This window comes from Podarcis vaucheri, assembly GCF_965113315.1.
Source record: "Podarcis vaucheri genome assembly, chromosome: 2".
Classification (NCBI taxonomy): domain Eukaryota; kingdom Metazoa; phylum Chordata; class Lepidosauria; order Squamata; family Lacertidae; genus Podarcis; species Podarcis vaucheri.
Genome location: NC_138760.1, coordinates 17,348,905 through 17,370,193, shown reverse-complemented (window position 1 = coordinate 17,370,193; position 21,289 = coordinate 17,348,905). Strand labels below are relative to the sequence as shown.

At 45.5% G+C, this 21,289-nt stretch overlaps 1 protein-coding gene across 2 annotated transcripts; it reads left to right on the top strand.

Annotated features, from left to right (window-relative positions):
• Window positions 1-621: 621 nt before the first annotated feature.
• PRR13 (proline rich 13) lies at window positions 622-13,209 on the top strand. 2 transcript variants are annotated; one of them, XM_082212927.1, is made up of 4 exons: window positions 622-708; window positions 4,487-4,533; window positions 8,338-8,753; window positions 10,800-13,209. In XM_082212927.1, the coding sequence occupies exons 2-4, from the start codon at window positions 4,515-4,517 to the stop codon at window positions 10,836-10,838; spliced, it is 474 nt and encodes a 157-aa protein (XP_082069053.1). In that variant the 5' UTR covers window positions 622-708; window positions 4,487-4,514; the 3' UTR covers window positions 10,839-13,209. The 2 variants fall into 2 exon arrangements, with proteins under 2 accessions (XP_082069053.1, XP_082069054.1); XM_082212928.1 differs by having other exon boundaries at window positions 673-698.
• Window positions 13,210-21,289: the final 8,080 nt, after the last annotated feature.

Sequence of the window (21,289 nt, the reverse complement as noted above, 5' to 3'; positions counted from 1 at the left end):
ATACTTCTACTCCATATAACAGAATGTTTTCATCTTTAAACTGTTTAGCCTAGTTGCATTGAGAGCTATCTTTGACTGCAACCATTACATAAAAATTATAAAAACGTTCTGATGAATGCATGTGAATATATTGACCAAGTGTATTCTGCATGCCAAAATTATTACAAATATGAAAAGAAACGAGAGTCTCAGTTTGAATGAAAGATTCTTTTAAGTTTGCAGGCCGAAATAATAAGTGGAATAACACACCCTCCAACATTTCTCCAATGAAAACAGGGGCATCTTACCATACCCTCCAACATTTCTCCAATAAAAATAGGGATATCCTAAGGAAAAGTGGGACATTCCGGGATCAAATCAAAAACAGGTTCTCTAAATCAGGGATGTCCCAGGAAAATAGGGACAATTGGAGGGTCTGGAATAATCCCAGATCTAGGCTGGTCTCTTCCTTCCTTCCCTCCTTATCTGCAGCCCGCGCCCGAACAGTCATTGGTGGAAGGCGCCGCCTCTCCCGCCTGCTTGAGCCGCAGCTTCTGATGGACACGCAGCCTCTCCTATGGGAAGTTGGCGGTAGCGGCCGGGAGCGAATGGGCTGGAGGGACATGCAAAACAGAGCCCAGCCCAGGAAGGCTTCCAGGAAGTAGCTGCTGCTTCTGCTGCAGAACTTGGAAGGTAGAAGGCGGAGAGAGGTTGCAAAGGTGAAGGAAGGTAGGTAGGTAGGTGGGTGGGTGGGTGGGACGGGGTCCTTGCAATCTGGTAGGATTTCTTGCAATTTTTGCAATTTGTGGAAGGGTTTTCTATGTCTGGATGTGTAAATGGGCTCTTAAAAGTTTAAAGGGAAAGGCAACTTTTAAGGGATATTCTTGCTGGATCAGTCGCTGCGCAGCAGTGAATTTACGATTGGAGCAATATCCCACCTTTCGTCTCCCATTTCTACTTTTATTGTTGTTTTATTTGTGAGTTTATTTGAGGGGAGCTCAAAGCGGCTTACAAAAACTTACATTATTACTTATAACGATTTTATTATTTCTACCCCGCTCATCTCATCTGACTGGGTTGCCCCAGCCACTCTGGGCGGCTTCCAGCATATATAAAAACATAATGAAACGTTAAAACCTTCACTATATAGGGCTTTCTTCAGGTGTCATCTAAAGGTTGCGTAGTTACTTATCCCCATAACATCTGATGGGAGGGCGTTCCACAGGGTGGGTGCCGCCACCGAGAAGGCCTTTTAAAAATAAGAGTTAAAAGCCTCCTAAAATGCTCATCGATAGCATATACATAAAAGGGCACATCACTTGTATGCATGTAGTGTGGGAATGTTTATATATCATTTCCCAGAAAGCCTTAATCCTTGGGCACGTCCACCAAAGGTGAAATAATGTACCCTCGGTTTCTTTACACTTCCAACATTTATTATCGGGCAAATGGTAAATTTTTGCAAGCTTGACTGGTGTCATGTACCACCTATAAATCATTTTCATAATATTCTCTCTAAGGGCATTACATGCCGTGAATTTCATACCCGTGGTCTAGTGTGGGAATGTTTTCCATCCACTTGCCTCAGCGGTGTTAAGGCTTGAGATATCTGGTGGGTTTGTGATGCAGGTGAGACTCGAATCAGGAGCTTCTTGGACCACTTCGGAGACTCTTAGCTTTTAGTCAGTGCTGAAATTCTATATACTAATAGCAGACTCATCCTCAATGAGTCTGGGCTGTAGCCAAAATGGTACCATCTGTGGGCAAATCCCAAGATCTGCAGGAGTACAAGCATTTTAAAGGGGGAGAGAACTCATAAATGGGGGTGTGGACACCCACAAACAAATCATTGAATGAGCATGCGCAGTAAGCATAGAACGCATTGCTGAATTGGTTGTTGGGGGGACGACGACTGGAAAACAGGTGGGGGGGTGGTGGAATAGAGTATCCTGGAAAAGGAGTAGCTAGCTGGTTGGTTGAAACCCTGAACAGGACCACTCAACACTGCAACATTTGGTTGCTGTTCCCATTTGTCTGTACAGGCTATGCAAATTAGGTTGGGTGCCTTCTTGCTTAGTGTGACTGGACTCTAACGTTAGGCAGAGAAGATAGAAAGAGAGACATTGATAAGCGAGAGGAAAAAAGATCCATTAAGGTGAGACTTAGGTGTTCAGGAGAGGGTGTGTTGAAGGGCGGTGGATCTTAATGGGCAGTGGAGATGACAGCAATGCTATCCCATTCATTTTGCCCTCCCCCTTTCTGCAGGGCCCACCACTTAGGGGCATGTTCAGAAACCCTATGAAAGGGAGCTGAATCCTGACAAGACAGAAGTACTGTTTTGGGGGGACAGAAGGCGGGTGGGTGTGGAGGACTCCCTGGTCCTGAATGGGGTAACTGTGCCCCTAAAGGACCAGGTGTGCAGCCTGGGAGTCATTTTGGATTCACAGCTGTCCATGGAGGCACAGGTCAATTCTGTGTCCGGGGCAGCTGTCTACCAACTCCACCTGGTACGGAGGCTGAGACCCTACCTGCCCGCTGACTGCCTCGCCAGAGTGGTGCATGCTCTAGTTATCTCCTGCTTGGACTACTGCAATGCGCTCTGTGTGGGGCTACCTTTGAAGGTGACCCGGAAACTACAACTAATCCAGAAAGCGGCAGCAAGACTGGTGATTGGGGGCGGCCGCCGAGACCGCATAACACCGGTCTTGAAAGACCTACATTGGCTCCCAGTACGTTTCCGAGCACAATTCAAAGTGTTGGTGTTGACCTTTAAAGCCCAGTAGACCTGAAGGAGCAGACACTGAGGTCCAGCTCCGAAGGCCTTCTGGCGGTTCCCTCACTGCGAGAAGCCAAGTTACATGGAACCAGGCAGAGGGCCTTCTCGGTAGTGGCACCCACCCTGTGGAACGCCCTCCCACCAGATGTCAAAGAGAACAACTACCAGACTTTTAGATGACATCTGAAGGCAGCCCTGTTTAGGCAAGCTTTTAATGTTTGATGCATTACTGTATTTTAATATTGTGTTGGAAGCCGCCCAGAGTGGCTGGGGAAACCCAGCCAGATGGGCGGGGCATAAATAAATAAATTATTATTATTATCATCATCATCATTATCATTATTATCATTATTATTATCATCTTTAAACCATACTTCTATATACTTCCATACTTTGTACCCATCAGGACTGGGGATTTTGGCCTTCTTGGACCAGATGTGGGATAATAATTTGTTCTGTTTTCTAGGCTTTATCAAAATGTTAGGTTCCTGTTGATCATAGGTCAGTTAGCGTTTATGGAAACTTCCTTTAGCTCAGGAAGTTTGGTTCGTTATACACTTCTGCCCCATTATCTCTTGAAATATTGCTGCGTTTAGAACTAATAACAGTATCTTTGTAACATTGTTTGAATGTTTTAATCTCATGAGCAGCACACTGATGATAGACTGTTTAGTTTTGTAAAATAACCATATTTATTATTATTTATTAATTCCATTTCTATACCACTTTATGTTTTTAAGAAAAAAACCTCAAGAGAGCTTTAAAACACCAAATAAAACAATATGGAATAAAACATTACCAAAGAAAGTCACATATAAAGTATACATTCAAAGCAACTTAATTAACAGGAAGCTAAAATATTATCTTAAAAACTTCACATTTAAAATGTAGATAAAGCTGGAGGATTGCATGACGGAAAGACAGCCTGGAAATTATAAACGTGAAATGATATAATTGACCTATCTAGTTTTGAATCTTGTATGAGTAACACAGTGATTATGTATGGTTTAGATTTCCAAAATAACCTTATTTAGATACTTAAGATTCAGATAAACCTAATTTCATACTGATTTTAAAGATGGAAAAATCAAATTAGAAAAAACGTGAGCTGGAAGGGAAAAATTAAATACACATGGTTATACAGTGGTACCTCGGGTTAAATACTTAATTCGTTCTGGAGATCTGTTCTTAACCTGAAACTGTTCTTTACCTGAAGTACCACTTTAGCTAATGGGGCCTCCCGCTGCCACTGGAGCACGATTTCTGTTCTCATCCTGAAGCAAAGTTCTTAACCCAAGGTACTATTTCTGGGTTAGTGGAGTATGTAACCTGAATCGTATGTAACCTGAGGTACCACTTTACTTTTCACTTGCCTTCCAATAATTTATCCCTCACATGCTTTCAAACATACATAACTAGATCCATATTCATGACGGCTAGGGACTTATTATTTTAAAAAACAAGTTGTCAGAAACTTGAATTTCAGTCTGTGTACCTCATACTATTGTCCATGGATAATCCTTGTCTTAAATTAAATTCTCTGTAGTAGAATCTGTGTAGTTCTGTCTGTGTAGCCTGTAGTGCTTATCTTTTTGCAATTTGACCTTATGGTATGAACTTTGTTATGAGCAGAAATCTTTCCCACCTACTTGATTTATGAGCTTGTTTATGCAGTAATTGATAGCCTTTAACTTTACGTGGTTTATGCTAACAATATCTTTCCCTACCCAGGTGACACATTCTCCTCTCCTTGAGAACCATGTGGGATCCCAATGCAGGTAAGTGGGAAGAATGATTGATGACATCTGAGTTTCCACAAGCGGGTTGAAACAAATTTGTAGTTATCTTGGGTACCTCTCTAGGGAATATGCATAGGGATGGGCACAGAGGTGGCAACTATTACGTTGCATGTGAGCTACCCCTGGGCAGGAGGGCATTTTGTGATAGGCGTTGGCTGCCTCCAGAAGGGCCCTGGGTTCTTTTTACGCACTGAGTCATGTGCCTGTATCCATGCATTAAATAGCTGCCACGCTATTTTTAAAAAAAGAAAAAGGAAAGAGAGTTAGCTGACTTGGTAACTCCCAAGGCTCCTCTCGTGCCATTGTGCTGGTGTACCTAATCAGCATTAAAACTCACCTGGATGGCAAAGATCTTGCAAGTTCTCTGTGAGGGAAGTCCTGCCCAGTGGAAAAACAGAAAGCATTTTAAGTCCAGTCACAATTGGCTTGGGCCAGTCTTGCTTTCCGCAACAGAACTAGGTTGTCTCAAGGACAGCCATTTGTTTTGCCTGACCTCACCGCCTGTGACTTGTCCTCAGCGATTCAGCAGAAGGCTCAGTCTGACATTGCTAGCTGTCGCTAGTGATGTGTTGTTGCTTTTGAAAGACCCTGTGCTTTCTCCGGGGCCAACCACATGGCCTCCTTGGACCTCCTGAATCCGAATTTCCTTTTTAAAAAAATAAAATATTTATTAAAGTTTCAGAAAAAGGAATTACATAAAAACAAAAAATACAAGAGTAGAAGACAAAAATAAAAATACAAGAAAAATGCAGAATAAGTACACTTACAGAAAAAGAAAAAAAAATAAAAAATAAAAAATCAACCTTTCCATATCTTACATTCATATCCTTGTTTCCCTGACCTCCTCATACCTCCCTTTTTTGTATTCCAATTCAATTAATTAATTCAGCAATTTCTTTCCCTCCTTATTATCCTGATCTTTGATCTTAATATATTATAACATTAAATTTTTACCTATTTAAAAATCCAATTTTTCCATTTTCTTTTATATCATTACAGCTAGAAACCGCTTAACTTCAATCAAACATCATTCTAACATTCATTAATTTTGCAATACTTGTGTAAATAGTCTTTAAATTTCTTCCAATCTTCTTCCACCGACTCTTCTCCCTGGTCTCGGATTCTACCAGTCATTTCCGCCAATTCCATGTAGTCCATCACTTTCATCTGCCTGGACCTCCTGAATCCGAATTTCCTTCTCCCGTTAGTGTTAGTGGAGACTTGCTTTCTGAACGTTGGAGGTCCTTGGTTGATTGAGGTTGAAACTTGTGTGGCCAAAAGGGCAGGGGCTGCTTCTCTAGAGAACATGCAGGAATGTGGAAGGAAGAAGAAGAAGAGTTTGGATTTGATATCTCGCCTTTCACTCCCTTTAAGGAGTCTCAAAGCGGCTAACATTCTCCTTTCCCTTCCTCCCCCACAACAAACACTCTGTGAGGTGAGTGGGGCTGAGAGACTTCACAGAAGTGGGACTGGCCCAAGGTCACCCAGCAGCTGCATGTGGAGGAGCAGGGAATCGAACAGGGAGCAGCTGAAACTGTAGGAGATCTATAGCTCACTGGCAGAGCCCAGGCTTTGCAAACAGAAGATCCTGGGTTTCTGATCTTCCCCATCAGTTTTACCATTTCTGCATATTCCATCAATTTTGTTTGCCGTTCTTCCTTTGTTGGTAATGCGTCTTCTTCCCAGTAGCATTCTCGCTGCCGTCGTTGCATACATAAAAAGTCTTTTATCTTAGAATCATAGACTCATAGAGTTGGAAGAGACCACAAGGGCCATCGAGTCCAACCCCCTGCCAAGCAGGAAACAAAATTGACCTCTCTTGCTACTTCTTCCCCTATTAAACCTAAAAGAAAGGTTTCTGTTTTTTAACAAATGTATTCGTAAACATTTTCTTTAATTCATTATAAATACTTTCCCAGAAGCTGTTTATCTTACAACATGGCCACCACATATGGAAAAAAGTACCTTCTTTCTCTTTTCATTTCCAACACATATTTGATTTAGTTTTATACATTTTTGCAATCTGACTTGGTGTTAGATACCAATGGTACATCATTTTCATGTGATTTTCTTTCAACGCACAGCATGCTGTAAATTTTATTTCTTCTCTCCACAACTTTTCCCAAGATGAAAGTTGGATATTATACCCAAAATCACTAGCCCAATGCGCCCCACACAGTTTCAGCTATGTCTTCACAACTCATAAGGGCTTGCACCCCCACCCAAATGAAAGCTGAGATTCTTAGGGAGCCAAACTCTGTAGGCAATACAGTGGTGCCTCGCAAGACGAAATTAATTCGTTCCGCAAGTTTTTTCTTCTTGCGAGTTTTTCATCTTGTGAAGCACGGTTTCCCATAGGAATGCATTGAAAATCAATTAATGCGTTCCTATGGAAACCGCTTGCCAGGCTTGCGGTGGGAGGAGGGTTTTTCCTCCCCACCGCCAACATTCAGAACAGCATTCTGAATGTTGGCGGTGGGAAGGAAAACCCTCCTCCCACCGCAAGTCTTCAGGACATCCTTCTGAAGGCTGGCGATGGGGCGGAAAGACCTCCTCCTGCCGCCAGCCTTCGGAGCATCCTTCCGAAGGCTGGCGGCGGGAGGAGGTCTTTCCGCCCCACCACCAGGCTTTGGAGCAGGCTTCCGAAGGCTGGCGGCGGGAGGAGGTCTCTCCGCCCCACCGCCAGCCTTCGGAGGAGGTCCGAGGACAGTGGGGAAGACGCGCTGCGCTTCCCCGCTGTCCCGGAGATTTCCCTATGGGCTTTCGTCTTGCGAAGCAAGCCCATAGGGAAATTCGTTTTGCGAAGCACCTCCAAAACGGAAAACCCTTTCGTCTCGCGGGTTTTCCGTCTTGCGAGGCGTTCGTCTTGCGGGGTACCACTGTACCATGACGGCAGCTCCAAGTAGGCCTTGAAAAGACCCCTTTGTTTGGGTAATTCTGAGCTGGATGGATCACTGCTCTGACTTGGTATAAGACAGTTTCCTATGTTTTAGAGATGGTGTTTTGCTCATGTTGCCTAGTATGCATAGACCAGTGGTCAGCAAACTTTTTCAGCAGGGGGCCGGTCCACTGTCCCTCAGACCTTGTGGGGGCCGGACTATATTTTGAAAAAAATATATGAACTTCCTATCCCCCACAAATAACCCAGAGATGCATTTTAAATAAAAGGACACATTCTACTCATGTAAAAGCACACTGATTCCCAGACAGTCCGTGGGCCGGATTTAGAAGGCGATTGGGCCAGATCTGGCCCCTGGGCCTTAGATTGCCTACCCATGACGTAGACGGAATCAGCGGCGTAGCGTGGGTTGTCAGCACCCGGGGCAAGGCAAGTAATTTGCGCCCCCTAACCCCTAACCTGCCGCCGCTGCCAGCTTCTTCTTGCTGCTGCCTGGTCTGGTCTGGTGTGGTTCTCTCCCGCGCTCAGCACTGCGCTGGGCGGCCGCTGCACTGTCCCTCCCCCAGATAGTCCCTCGCTCTCTCTCCGCACCGCACGCCTGGCACCCCCCCTCTACAGTGGGCGGCGACCCGGCGGCTCGGATCGGATTCGCACAGCCAGCACTGCAGTGAGAGAGGGTGAGTGAGCCAGGTAGGGGCAGAGAGCTACGAGTGCGAGCGCGCCCCCCCCAGATGTTGCGCCTGGTGCGGCCGGCCCCCCCTGCACCCCCCACGCTATGCCACTGGACGGAATGGTAAGATGCTTCAGGTTGACTGCTGCGTGTTTCATTTAGCCTTGAAACTGGTAAGATTTCCTATTTTCCCTCTCTCCCTTTTTTGTTTTAGGCCAGCCGGGCGCCTACCCAGGAGCTGCCTACCCTCCCAACCCTTCTTATCCAGCGGGCTTCAACCCTGCCCACCCCCCTCCTGTGAATCCTGCCTTCCCCCCAGGTCCAGTACCTGTTGGCCCATATCCTGGGCCCCCAGCAGGGATCCCTGGGCAACCTGCCTACCCACCAGGTCATTCTGTCCTGCCACCGTATGCTGGACATCAACCTGGTTACCCTGTACCCCCCGGCGGTCCTTACCCCCCACCTGCCCCAGGTATGCCTGGAGGGATGGGGGTGAATCCTTTGCTGCCCGGGGCTGTTGCCATGGGGACCCATGGGATGGATAAGAAGGCAGCGAAGAAGATGAAGAAGAAGATGAAGAAGGCGCACAAGATGAACAAGCCACACAAGCACCACAAGATGCATGGGAAGGTGTGTGGAAGAGGAAGGGAGGGTTGGGGAAGAACAGGAAACTTGGACTTTCTTTACTTGTTGCTGTGCCTCAAGAAGCTAGCCAATCTGGTGCTCTTCAGAGAGCCAGTGTGGTGTAGTGGTTAAGAGCGGTAGACTCGTAATCTGGTGAACTGGGTTCGCGTCTCCGCTCCTCCACAGCTGCTGGGTGACCTTGGGCTAGTCACACTTCTCTGAAGTCTCTCAGCCCCACTCACCTCACAGAGTGTTTGTTGTGGGGGAGGAAGGGAAAGGAGAATGTTAGCCGCTTTGAGACTCCTTCAGGTAGTGATAAAGCGGGATATCAAATCCAAACTCTTCTTCTTCAGATGTTGCTGGACTCACATCATCCCTGACCGTTGTTCATGCTAGATGGGGCTGATGGGAGTTGGAATTCAGCAACATCTGAAGGCTAGGACTGGGCGATATTTCATCCCAAACTGGTTTGAAGTCCATATTGTGATATCAGCTTCATAATTTTTCACCTTGCTATATAACATGAATCGTTATGTATCTTAGGGATGGGCAATATATTGTATAAAACCAGCATGAATTCCATATTGTGATATCAGCTCAGTAATATTTGACCTGGTGATATATTGTGAATCGTGATTGTGTATGTGTGCCTTGCAAAAATCACGATGCAGGAAAAACTGTGAAACCAGCCAATGCCTCTATGTAGCTCCATCCTTATTACAGGCATTGTGATTATAGCAGTATATTGCAATGTTTAAAAGGTAAAGGGACCCCTGACCATTAGGTCCAGTCGTGACCGACTCTGGGGTTGCGGCGCTCATCTTGCTTTATTGGCCGAGGTTGCTGGCGTACGGCTTCTGGGTCATGTGGCCAGCATGACTAAGCCGCTTTTGGCGAACCAGAGCAGCGCATGGAAACGCCGTTTACCTTCCCGCCAGAGTGGTACCTATTTATCTACTTGCACTTTGATGAGCTTTCAAACTGCTAGGTGGGCAGGAGCAGGGAACGAGCAACGGGAGCTCACCCCATTGTGGGGATTCGAACCGCCAACCTTCTGATCGGCAAGTCCTAGGCTCTGTGGTTTAACCCACAGCGCCACCCACGTCCCATTGTGATGTTTAGCTGGCAATATATCACAATGTTGAAAACCAGGTATCGCCCTTCCCTACTGGGGGGCATTATGTTGAGGGAGGCTGCCATGAAGGTAGAGGAGGTAGAGGAGAAAAGGCCTGGTGGTCTGAGGTAAATGGTCACTGGGCCTTCAACTGTGAGCTAGACAGGGTCTGTGGGGTTTGTGATTAGAAATATTTTAGGGTGTAGCTGTAAATTATGGGGAGTGATGCTGGAGAAGGGTACACCGTGTGGTTGGGGAGAGGTACTCCTTTATGCAGGGAAGAGCTCTGACCTCTGACAGCCTGGTCCTCAGTCAAACTGTGGACATGCGTATTGGCCGTCTTCAGAATGGAGCAATTGTGCCAGTTGGTGGGAAAAGGAGTCCCAAGAGAGAGAATGGGAGAAGAAAAAAATGGAAGCGAAACAGATGGAAAGGGTGGAGGAAAGCCTTCTGCAAAATGGAAGTGGATCACAAACAGAGTGATGGAAAGGGTGGGGAAAGTCCTTTGCAAGTAGTCACTTTGGACCGCTTGTTATTTGGGGATGGGTCAGTGAAATGGACCAAGATGGAGGACGGTGGGAGGCAGCAGCCATATCAAGGGAGAGAAAACAGTGGCACTGGTGGGGAGGAGCTCTATTCAACGCTGCAAGTTTCACTTCCCGTTAACTCTGGCTTCTCCCACCGTCGGCTGCAAACTCCAGTTGTCTTTGTCCGTGGCAAACGGCCCTTCGCAGTGGTTCAGAGTCTGTCTTTTTCCTTCAACCAATCTGTGTGTATAGGAAACAGTAATTTCAGATGATAATGAGGCATTAATATCCCCAATTGACATTTTCTTGAGCTGAGCTCTGGGATAGATTAAAGCCCTGATTAGATTTCGGTAGCAGTAACACTGAGTCAGAATTGAAGTCTCATGAGCCTCCCTCTTCTTCTGTTTACAGCATTCCTCCTCCTCTTCCAGCAGCAGCGACTCCGACTGAGGCCTGTTCCTACCTCCCAGACGTATCCTCTTCCCGCAAACGCTGATCCTTGCACCAGTTTTCCTGCTTCCAACAAGCGCTGATCTACTTAACTGTCACCAGATAACAATGAGGGCTGCTTGTGGGTCACCCATTATTTACAGGGTTTGGCCAAAGTTTATCCCAACGGCATGCGCAAGCTCCTGCAAAGTCTGATGGGAGCTCTGGTGCTGATGATTTAAGCAGGGTTGGTGGGGTCAGCAAATGAGTTTTAAGAAAGTCAGAATGTGAGGCCACCAATTGGCTTAAGTAAAGTTCATCTGCAAATGCGTGGCAGCTTTTGCTCTTCTGAAATGTAGGCTGTTCAAAATGGCAGCCAATCAGGTTGTTTCTCGGCACCCTGAAGCTTTCTGATTGGCTTCCTCAGGCAGTTGGGGTCCAACTGAATGGATAAGATGTGCTTTAAGTGACAAACAAGCGGGCCTTCAGATGGCGTTGTACTAGACCTTCCATCATCCCTTATCATTGTCCATGCTGGCTGGGACTGATGGGAATGGTAGTTGCAACAACATCTAGATCAGGGTTTTGCAAACTTGGGTCTCCAGCTGTTTTTGGACTACAGTTCCCATCATCCCTGACCACGGGTCCTGCTAGCTAGGGATGATGGGAGTTGCAGTCCAAAAACAGCTGGAGAACCAAGTTTGGGAAACCCTGATCTAGAGTGCCAAAGCATGGCCACCCTTACTTTAGGCTGAGGTTTGAACGGGAGGTGATGGATCCAAATTGGCCCAAGAATTTCAAAAAATGGCTCCTGCTCCTCAATATGATCGTCTTTCCTGTGCTACCTGGGGAAATGGCAGATAGAAGCGAAGAGATTCGGAAAGTGTGTGTTGCTTATTTAATATAAGGTTGAATGATAGGTTTCTTAATATTGCAGATAAAATGTGCTTGATCAGGGATGATTATGCTCCATTGAGCAAACATTTCAGGAGCTTTATTACATTATTTCAGAGGCATGATTCATTTTTTTAATATAACTGAGGATGAAAATCTTGTTAGGGGCGTGTTTCAGAAAGCTTAAATACTAAACTTAAACATGGGGAAATAACACATCGGTCGTTTGCGTCATGTTTAATTGTAATGCTATAACCATGGGCACAATTTTTGGTGGATTAAAGTGGGTATCTGATCCAAGATGGCTGGAGTATCTTAATGAATTGCAAAAAAACTAGGATCACACATCCTCGCCTGTAATGATAGAATACTCTAAGCCTTGGAGGGAGCATGTTCTCTTTTTAACTCACAATTGCTTTTTCCCTGCAGAAAGGGGCTGCTTAGGGAACAACCAGATGTGCTTGGAGAATAAAAGGAACAAGTTGCAGTTGACCAACCAGTTAAAAAGTGCAAAGAGATTCTAAGCAAAATGGCCTCACACAGCTATCCTTTAAAACTCATCCTTGTTCTGACAATTGTTAGTGTTTTAGTATTTTGGTTTAATATGTATTAAATGCATATTAAAGGCCACCCTCGTCTTTGCAGGACAAGCGGGTTACAAAAGTTCCAAATAAATAATTTTTAAAAATATCATGGTGCATGTTTTGAGAGTGTGAGGGAAAGCTTTGTGGAGTAAACAGCAAGTTTAAGCGTGTCAGGGATTCTCCAGATTGTTCGACAAAGGAAGGGGGAGCATCGCTGTGCAATATCCAGTGCACATTAGCAGATCATAATTGTCAACATGCTAATTACTGTGTATCGGGATGAATCATCTTCTGCTTGTTTATTTCCTTTTGACATTTTGCTATTATAATCCAGCAGTTGAATAATGGCAGTTACAGAAATGACTCGGCTAATCCTGGGTCTGATCCTGTACTGGTGTAAAGCAGATACTGTTTTGTACATTGACACAATCTCCACACACGGACCTTGCTGACAAACAACAACATTTGTGGATAAAAAGTACATTTGCCTTGTGCCTTCCCCACGTCAGTCTCTTATAACTGGTCCAATAAATGTAAATGTCACCCTCTGGACTCGTTTGTGGAGCCAAAATGGGAAGTGCATAATTATTCGTTTAGATTTCTATCTCGCCTTATATCCAAAGGTCCAGCAGTAGGAAGCATTAAAAGTAATGGACTGAAAGGCTAGAATATCTCAACATGAAAGTTGAAATCCCCTTTCCCCTCCTAAAATGAGGCTTGTAAAGAGTCAATTTTCCCTAATCACCTGTGGGGAGTTAGACTTGTCTCCAGGTAACCAGGCAAGTTTATCCAGCTTTTGTTAAGGAAGACATTTGTTCTCTCTACCCGACTCCTGCTTTTAGGTTCAATATGTATACGTTTTACACAGATGTGTGTGGGTAAGCAGGCTAATAAACATTTTTATTTGGGGATAGGATCCTTTTGCGGATGTGTTGGCAAAGCTGCCCAAAACATTTATCTGAATGAAAAGGACTTGTGATTCTTCCAAAGCAAACCAGCGCCACTGTTGACCATTTGGCCCAACTGCTGAGTAGTATGACTGGTTGCCTTTTTGACAACCTCCATTTGCCATTCCAGGGTAACAGCCCAGGCAGGTTTCTTTGGCCACTAGTGGGTCACTGCAAAGAGCTGGGGGGCTGTGCAAGGCTTGATGGGACACAGCTTGTGCAGGCCCATTCCAGAAGAGATTCGTACCACGTCAGACATCGGAGAAGGGGAATGGCGGCAATGCCCAAAGCCCTCTGCTGCTATTCTAACGTAACCGATGCAAAGCACTGTGTTTATGAAAACAAAGGGCTCTGGCTGCACCACCTTGTTTGCAGATAATGGTTTAATATGAACAAGCTGCAAATTTGCAGGCTCCCAAACAGGAGGTAGGGACGCGGGTGGAGCTGTGGGTTAAGCCACAGAGCCTAGGACTTGCTGATCAGAAGCTTGGTGGTTTGAATCCCCGTGACGGGGTGAGCTCCCGTTGCTCAGTCCCTGCTCCTGCCAACCTAGCAGTTCGAAAGCACGTCAAAGTGCAAGTAGATCAATAGGTACCGCTCCAGCGGGAAGGTCAATGGTGTTTCCATGCACTGCTCTGGTTCGCCAGAAGCGGCTTAGTCATGCTGGCCACATGACCCGGAAGCTACGCCGGCTCCCTCGGCCAATAAAGCAAGATGAGCGCCGCAACCCCAGAGTCAGCCATGACTGGACCTAATGGTCAGGAGTCTCTTTACCTTTAAACAGGAGGTGGCTGTTTGCTTGCTCCTCCTGGCGTGACTAAGCCATGGTTTGGTTTAGCATTTGGTCTGGTCCCAGACTCGTGGTTTAGCTCTCTTTAAACCACACGAGTGGTAAACTATGGAACAAATCTTGGTTGTAGCTTCTGGTTTGTCTGGAGACAGCTAAACCGTGGGTCTGGGTTCAGGCAAAACGCAAAGCCGAACCATCAGTGCAGCAGCAGAACAAACAGATGAATGGCAAAGGGCACATGCCAAACCAATGAGGGTGCAAATTGGGATGGGTGAGGGGTGTGGCGAGGGAGAGAGGGTGACCTAGGGAGACTCCCAGGGGCCAGATAAGGCAGACATAGGAAGTGCTACGTTTGGGTCCTAATTCTGAGGTTCCCTTTCCCTCTTCCTTCAAGAAGGAGCTAATGAATCTCTGGCAGAATAGTCTCAACATCTTCACCAAACTTCGAGGTTTGGGGGTAAGCCATGATTGTTAAACTGATATAATATCAAAATATGTGGCATGGATGTACAATCTCCATATACATATGGCTGGCTGCCAACCTTCGCCTATTCGCTGCAGACAGCTGCCTTCTTTCTCCAGCCTAGCCTAGCGGACCACCAGCTCAAAAACCTGCTCCCCCCGTGACTTGTGATGTTTAGAAAAACGGGTCATTGACTTCAGCTTTTCAAAAGGCGGACTCTATTGGATGGGTAAATGGTATTCCAATTTTTTTGAACCGTTCTCCCTAGAGCGGCTTAAATTTTTAAGTCACATTAAGGGACTGATGACATATATATATATATATATATATATATATATATATATATATATATCCCTTTAAATAGCAGGACGAAAATAGAAAAGCATGCTGAGACGCTCCTCTGCTACCACAGCCGTGTGACTAAAGCAGGTCTCCACAGTTTGAACCCCCGGCAACAGAAAAGTCCTGCTTGATAAGACCCAAAGACCTCCCTTTCATTTTATTTGTTTGTAAACGAAAAAATAGCAAGGTGCTCATATAAGCTGTGCAGTACAACATATAAGGCTATTTAAAAACAACAACCCTAAGAACATCAATCAATACTGATTGGTTTCAAATTAATTAGAAAATCACCATAATTATTATCATGTATTCAATTTATGCCACCCTTTCTCAAAAGATCCCAGGGCAGTACACAACATTAAAAACACATTACAGAACATCAGTAATAAAAACATAGTAAAAAGCATACTGACAGAAGGACAGATAGAAAAATAATTAATGACACTCCCCCGCCCCACACTTTCACAGGCCACAGATGATTTAACGGCCATAGGCCCGGGGAAAGAGGAATGTTTTTGCCTGGCGCCTAAAGACATGTAATGATGGCACCAGGTGAGGCTCTCTGGGGAGAGCGTGCTGTAAAGGCATGCAAGACAGGGATAGTTTCTGCTAAAGGTAAAAGGTAAAGGACCCCGAGACAGTTAAGTCCAGTCAAAGGCGACTCTAGGGTTGCAGCGCTCATCTTGCTTTCAGGCCAAGGGAGCCGGCGTTTGTCCACAGACAGTTTTCCGGGTCATGTGGCCAGCAGGACTAAACCGCTACTGGCGCACGGAGGACCGTGACAAGTGCCGGAGCGCATGAAAACGCCATTTACCTTCCCGTTGCAGTGGTACCTATTTATCTACTTGTACTGGTATGCTTTTGAACTGCTAGGTTGGCAGGAGCTGGGACAGAGCAACAGGAGCTCACCTCGTCATGCAGATTCGAACCACCAACCTTCCGATCAGCAAGCCCAAGAGGCTCAGTGGTTTAGACTACACTGTAGGGCCTGCGTCACTCAAGGCACGATCCCTAGTGATGGCCAAGTGACCCTCAGGGGGTGTGGGGAACCCCACACCCCCTGCTCTGCTGGCTCATCAGCTGAGTAACATGTTGCCAGCCCCCCTGTTCCTGTGAGCACCTTGGCTAATGGAGGCTTCTGAACCAGAAACTGGGGCAGCCCCACAAAAAAGCACGTTACAGCAATCAAGCCTTGAGGTTACCAAGGCATGAGCCACTGCTGTTTTAAAGGTGCATTCTATATTTGACATCTTTTAAGACAATATTTTAAGTTTCCTGTTAGTTATGGTGCTTTGAATGTATACAGTGGTACCTCAGTTTTCAAGCGTCTCAGAAGCTGAACGCTTTGGGTTTCGAACACCCAGATTTCGAAAACCCGGAAGGAAATGCTTCCATTTTCGAACGCACCTCGGAAGTTGAACGGCTTCCGCTGCGTTTCTTTCAATTTTCTCCATTGATTTTGCTGACTGCCCTTTGCGCCTCGGTTGTTGAATCTTTCAGAAGTCGAATGGTCTTCCGGAAGGGATTACATTTGACAACTGAGGTACCACTGTATTCTATACAGTGGTACCTCAGGTTAAGAACTTAATTCGTTCTGGAGGTCCATTCTTAACCTGAAACTGTTCTTAACCTGAGGTACCACTTTAGCTAATGGGGCCTCCCGCCGCTGCCGCGGGATTTCTGTTCTCATCCTGAAGCAAAGTTCTTAACCCAAGGTACTATTTCTAGGTTAGCAGAGTCTGTAACCTGAAGCGTCTGTAACCTGAGGTACTACTGTATTCCGTAGCCATCGTTATTAGCTGCTATTGGCAAAACTGTATCAGGAATTTTAAAGCAGGGGTGAGAAACCTTGGGCCTAAGGGGTCAAAGGCAGCCCCCACCAGCGTCTGACTGAGCCTTGATCCCTCCCTCACGGGTGCTGCTCCATTCCAGCTGTTTTTGCCTGGCTGGAATGTGTCCTTGAACTCTCTGATGCCTCTCATTGTCTCAATGGAGGATGCTGAGGGGGGCACAGTGTGTATAGACACAGGCTCACTGTAAAAAAAATGTAAAATCTGCTTTAATTGTCCCTGCTGACCAATGAATGGGAAGTGGTCCTCTGAAGATGGCCCAGAAGGGAATGCAACCTTTGGAGTGAAAAAAGGCTCCCCCCCACCTTTGGAAAACCATCCAAATTAGAAGCTCAGTCCACCTGCGAGGCATTGTGATCTGCCAGGTGTTGCAAATGAAGGCAAGGTGTGGGGCGTTCTCTAGCCGGCTTGATTGTACGGCTCTGTCTGGGAACTGGGAGTTCTTGCTGGCGACAATCCTGGGTGTCGAGGAAGCTGAGTGGGATGGGAGGGAGACTTTGTTTGCAAGTGCTCTGAAAAGAACTGCCCCTTCTTTTTCTTCTACTCTCCACCCATAATGTTAAAAAAGGGAAGCTGTGTCAATTTTAACTATCTTTTCACACAACAGGGAAGACTGGAATTGATTTGGCTACAGCTATGCATAAGACTGGGTTCTACGAGCCCTATTTAAAATAAAAACACACCTTTGCACATATCGTTTTTAACCAATTCAATCTTTATTGTTAGTTGTGCCCTTGTTGTATTCACATTCCACAGAGGCCCATCAGTTTCACACTCTATTGCTTTTCAGAAAGATGGAGGTGCAGTGATTTAGACAAGCTCTTTGCCAAACAGGGTTGCTTCCAGACTCTCACTATTTTCAGCTGGGGTTCAGCCACATACTGGAAATTTAAGGTTACGCAATTATAGTTGATAAGGCAGTCTTGTGAAACAAACCCACTTCCTCAAAAGACTGGACTTTTTGTGATAGGTAAAGTTCTGCGGAAAATGTACTGGAACAGACTTGCTTTGATGCAAAATAACCTCACCTCCCTGAGTGCATGCTCATTAAATAGCCAAAGTTGGCTAATCTCCCTGCAAACAAATCAGAATGAATAGTCCATGGAAGCATGCTTACATGCTACTAAGGAGGGGGTTAGTTTTAGTTTATCTCTTAGGTTCCTTACACATTATACGCTTAAAGCAGATTAAAAGTACATTTCCCCCCTCAAAGAATTTGGGGCACCTGGAAATTGTAACTCTGTGAGAGGTGAACTACAGGGCCCAGAATTCTTTGAGCTTTGAAACTGCTTTAAAGGTACAAGCAAGCGCACAACCATAGTCAGTTTTCTCTTTTTAACTGCACTTGTTCCAATTTTATTATTTAGATCCCTTGTCTCTCAAGTGTCAACTTAAAATAATTTTCTCCATATGCAGACATAGTAAGGGCTTGTTTGCATACACATTATGAAACATGGACTTCCTTCTCCTCCTAGCTGTGTTTTTTTAATGGATCATTTTCATATCCTTGTCATAAAGACAGGTACAGCCTTTCTTTAGCAACAAGGACACAGAGCAGAGCAGGATTTACCTCTGTATCCTTGAATAGCTGAATGTTCCTGTGAGATTGAGAATAAATTAGCAAATTGAAATAGCACCGACATTGTGTGAGAGTTAACACCTGTTAAAATAAAGAAGGCTGTTCACACTCTGATCTGTTTTATGCCACTGTCAGTTTCCTTCATGTATTTCTACACATTCACCCCCGGGTTTGCACAACTAAGCAAAATGAGGACCTTTTCCTACAAGGATGCAGCGTTCACATAGGGAAACAAATGTATAACAGTGAGACTACAGATCACATGGATGTCTGTTTTGCTGCAATTGCACACAAAGGTGTTCAGCACAATGAAACACAGAGGCTTTTTTCAGTCCCCCCCCCAAAAGAACTACTGAAGTGATTGCCACAAAAAAGCACCTTGAAGACTAAGAGACAGAAGCTTTCGTGGATCAGAGCACACTTCCATCAGTACTTTGTTACTGAACCCTTTATTATGAGTCAAAGGAAGTGTTTGTTCCATGGTGTGGACAAATTATCTTTTTTCTTAGGGCTAATTCACAGATTCTGTTTTGCCTCTCTGCAATGTCCCTTAGGGTTGTTGTTTTTTAAAGAAGTATTTCCTTCATCACTGCATAATCATTGCTGCCCTTCATAAATCTGGGATTTGGGGACAGTGTTTCTGCGTCAGACTGATTCATATAAAACTGTAGACAACTAACATTTACTTAGAATAGGCCTGTTGAAATTAGTGAGCCTAAATTTGTCATGTCCATTAATTTAAATGGGCTTATTGTGAGTGTGATTAATGCTGGCTACAACCCAATATTCTTTAATTATTTAGTTTTATTTTTTTACACTTGCCTAACATGATGTACAAGGACGCGGGTGGCGCTGTGGTCTAAACCACTGAGCCTAGGGCTTGCCGATCGGAAGGTCGGCAGTTCGAATCCCCGCGACGGAGTGCGCTCCCGTTGCTCAGTCCCAGCTCCTGCCAACCTAGCAGTTCAAAAGCACGTCAAAGTGCAAGTAGATAAATAGGTACTGCTCTGGCAGGAAGGTAAACGGTGTTTCCGTGCGCTGCTCTGGTTTCACTAGAAGCAGCTTAGTCATGCTGGCTACATGACCTGGAAAAACTGCGGACAAATGTCAGCTCCCTCGGCCAGTAAAGCGAGATGAGCGCCGCAACCCCAGAGTTGTTCGTAACTGGACTTAACTGTCAGGGGTTCTTTATCTTTACCTTTAAGGTGATGTACATACTGAATGTAAAAACAAAATAATAATTATGTCGCTCTTCCTAAAACATTAAAATACTATAAGAAGGGGGAGGGAAGCCATCTAAGACACAGCAGCAGCTTCAATTATCTTCAAAAATTGCATGGAATAGTCAACTATGTTAGCTGGCCTGCCTGGGGCACCATGACTGAAAAAACCCTTCAAAGTTTAGAGCTCTCTAGTTGTAATATTTCAATTACTTGTCAAAGGGGCTAATGGCTAGAGATGGCTCAAGTCCATCCATATTTTTGTGTAAAGTTGAAAACACTACCATCTGTGTACTAAGCCAGCAGAACAAGGCTACAAGACCAGGTATTTTGGGGGGCGGCTGTCAAGTCTCATGAAGACCATGGCTTGGATTATGTTTCCAAATGTCAGATTCTGCCCAAACTCATTTGTCACTGAGCAATCCCATTCAAAGCACACTGTGGGAATGTGGGTGGAATTCCAAGGTCAGTTTCAGAGAATGTGGCTTCTTGGCAGGCGTGATCCTTGGAAACACCTCTCCCTTCTAAAATGTGATGATTGGTAGCCAACTTGTGCACCCTGCTCCCTAAAAGGCAGAGCTCCTGGAGATTAGCCAGAGCCTAAGCAGCAGTCACGAAATTAAAAGACGCCTGCTTCTTGGGAGAAAAGCAATGAAAAACCTAGACAGCATCTTAAAAAGCAGAGATATCACCTTGCTGACAAAAGTCCGTATAGTCAAAGCTATGGTTTTCCCAGTAGCGATGTATGGAAGTGAGAGCTGGACCATAAAGAAGGCTGATCACCGAAGAATGGATGCTTTTGAATTCTGGTGCTGGAGGAGACTCTTGAGAGTCCCGTGGACTGCAAGAAGATCAAACCTCTCCATTCTGAAGGAAATCAGCCCTGAGTGCTCACTGGAAGGACAGATCGTGAAGATGAGGCTCCAATAGTTTGGCCACCTCATGAGAAGAGAAGACTCCCTGGAAAAGACCCTGATGCTGGGGAAGATGGAGGGCACAAGGAGAAGGGGACGACAGAGGATGAGATGGTTGGACAGTGTTCTCGAAGCTACCAGCATGAGTTTGACCAAACTGCGGGTGGCAGTGGAAGACAGGAGTGCCTGGCATCCATGGGGTCACGAAGAGTCGGACACAACTAAACAACAAAGCATGTTTCAGAAGCACTCCAAGACCCATTTATTGCAGAGCTTCTTTTAATGGCTGGCGGTGGTAGATTTTTACTGTATCGTTTTATTCGGATGCTTTATGTTGTTTAAATCGCATTACCAATCTCAAACCTTTCGAGCAAGCCAGACTATGTCTACACACACATACAGTTCAGATTCATCACATGTGTAAAAGTCAATGGTAAAACTTGTGTGCTTTGGCTAGAGACATCATCATGGTGATGGGTGTGGAAAATATGTCACAAGGGGACATTTCCCCCTCACAAAGGCGTCCCAAAGCACATGTCCTAATGGAAGCAAAGGCACTGACAAGGGCGCCCTGGAGAACAGGGTCGGCGGCGAGGGACTCCTCTCAGCCCCCAATCCGATTCCGTCCCAGCTCTTTTTGTCAGTTTACTTTGTCCTATAAAACTTAACAGGAGCTCCTCTGAGCCACTTCTGCCCCTTCCACCTCCTCCTGGTTCCTCTCTCTCAATTATGCTGAAGTCCTGTTGGGAACAGCCTTTGTATCTGCATATGCACAAACGCAGCGCGCGAGAGATGGCTGCTTCCTTTCTTCCTCCCTCCGTCCCTTTCCTCCTCTTCTCCATAGTTCCCTGCTAGAGCCACGCTGCTTTTGGAAGACTACGCAGCACGC

Coding starts and splice junctions, on each gene's coding strand:
- PRR13 (XM_082212927.1), top strand. Junction 8,754..10,799: donor ACCACAAGATGCATGGGAAG/GTGTGTGGAAGA, acceptor TTCTGTTTACAG/CATTCCTCCTCCTCTTCCAG.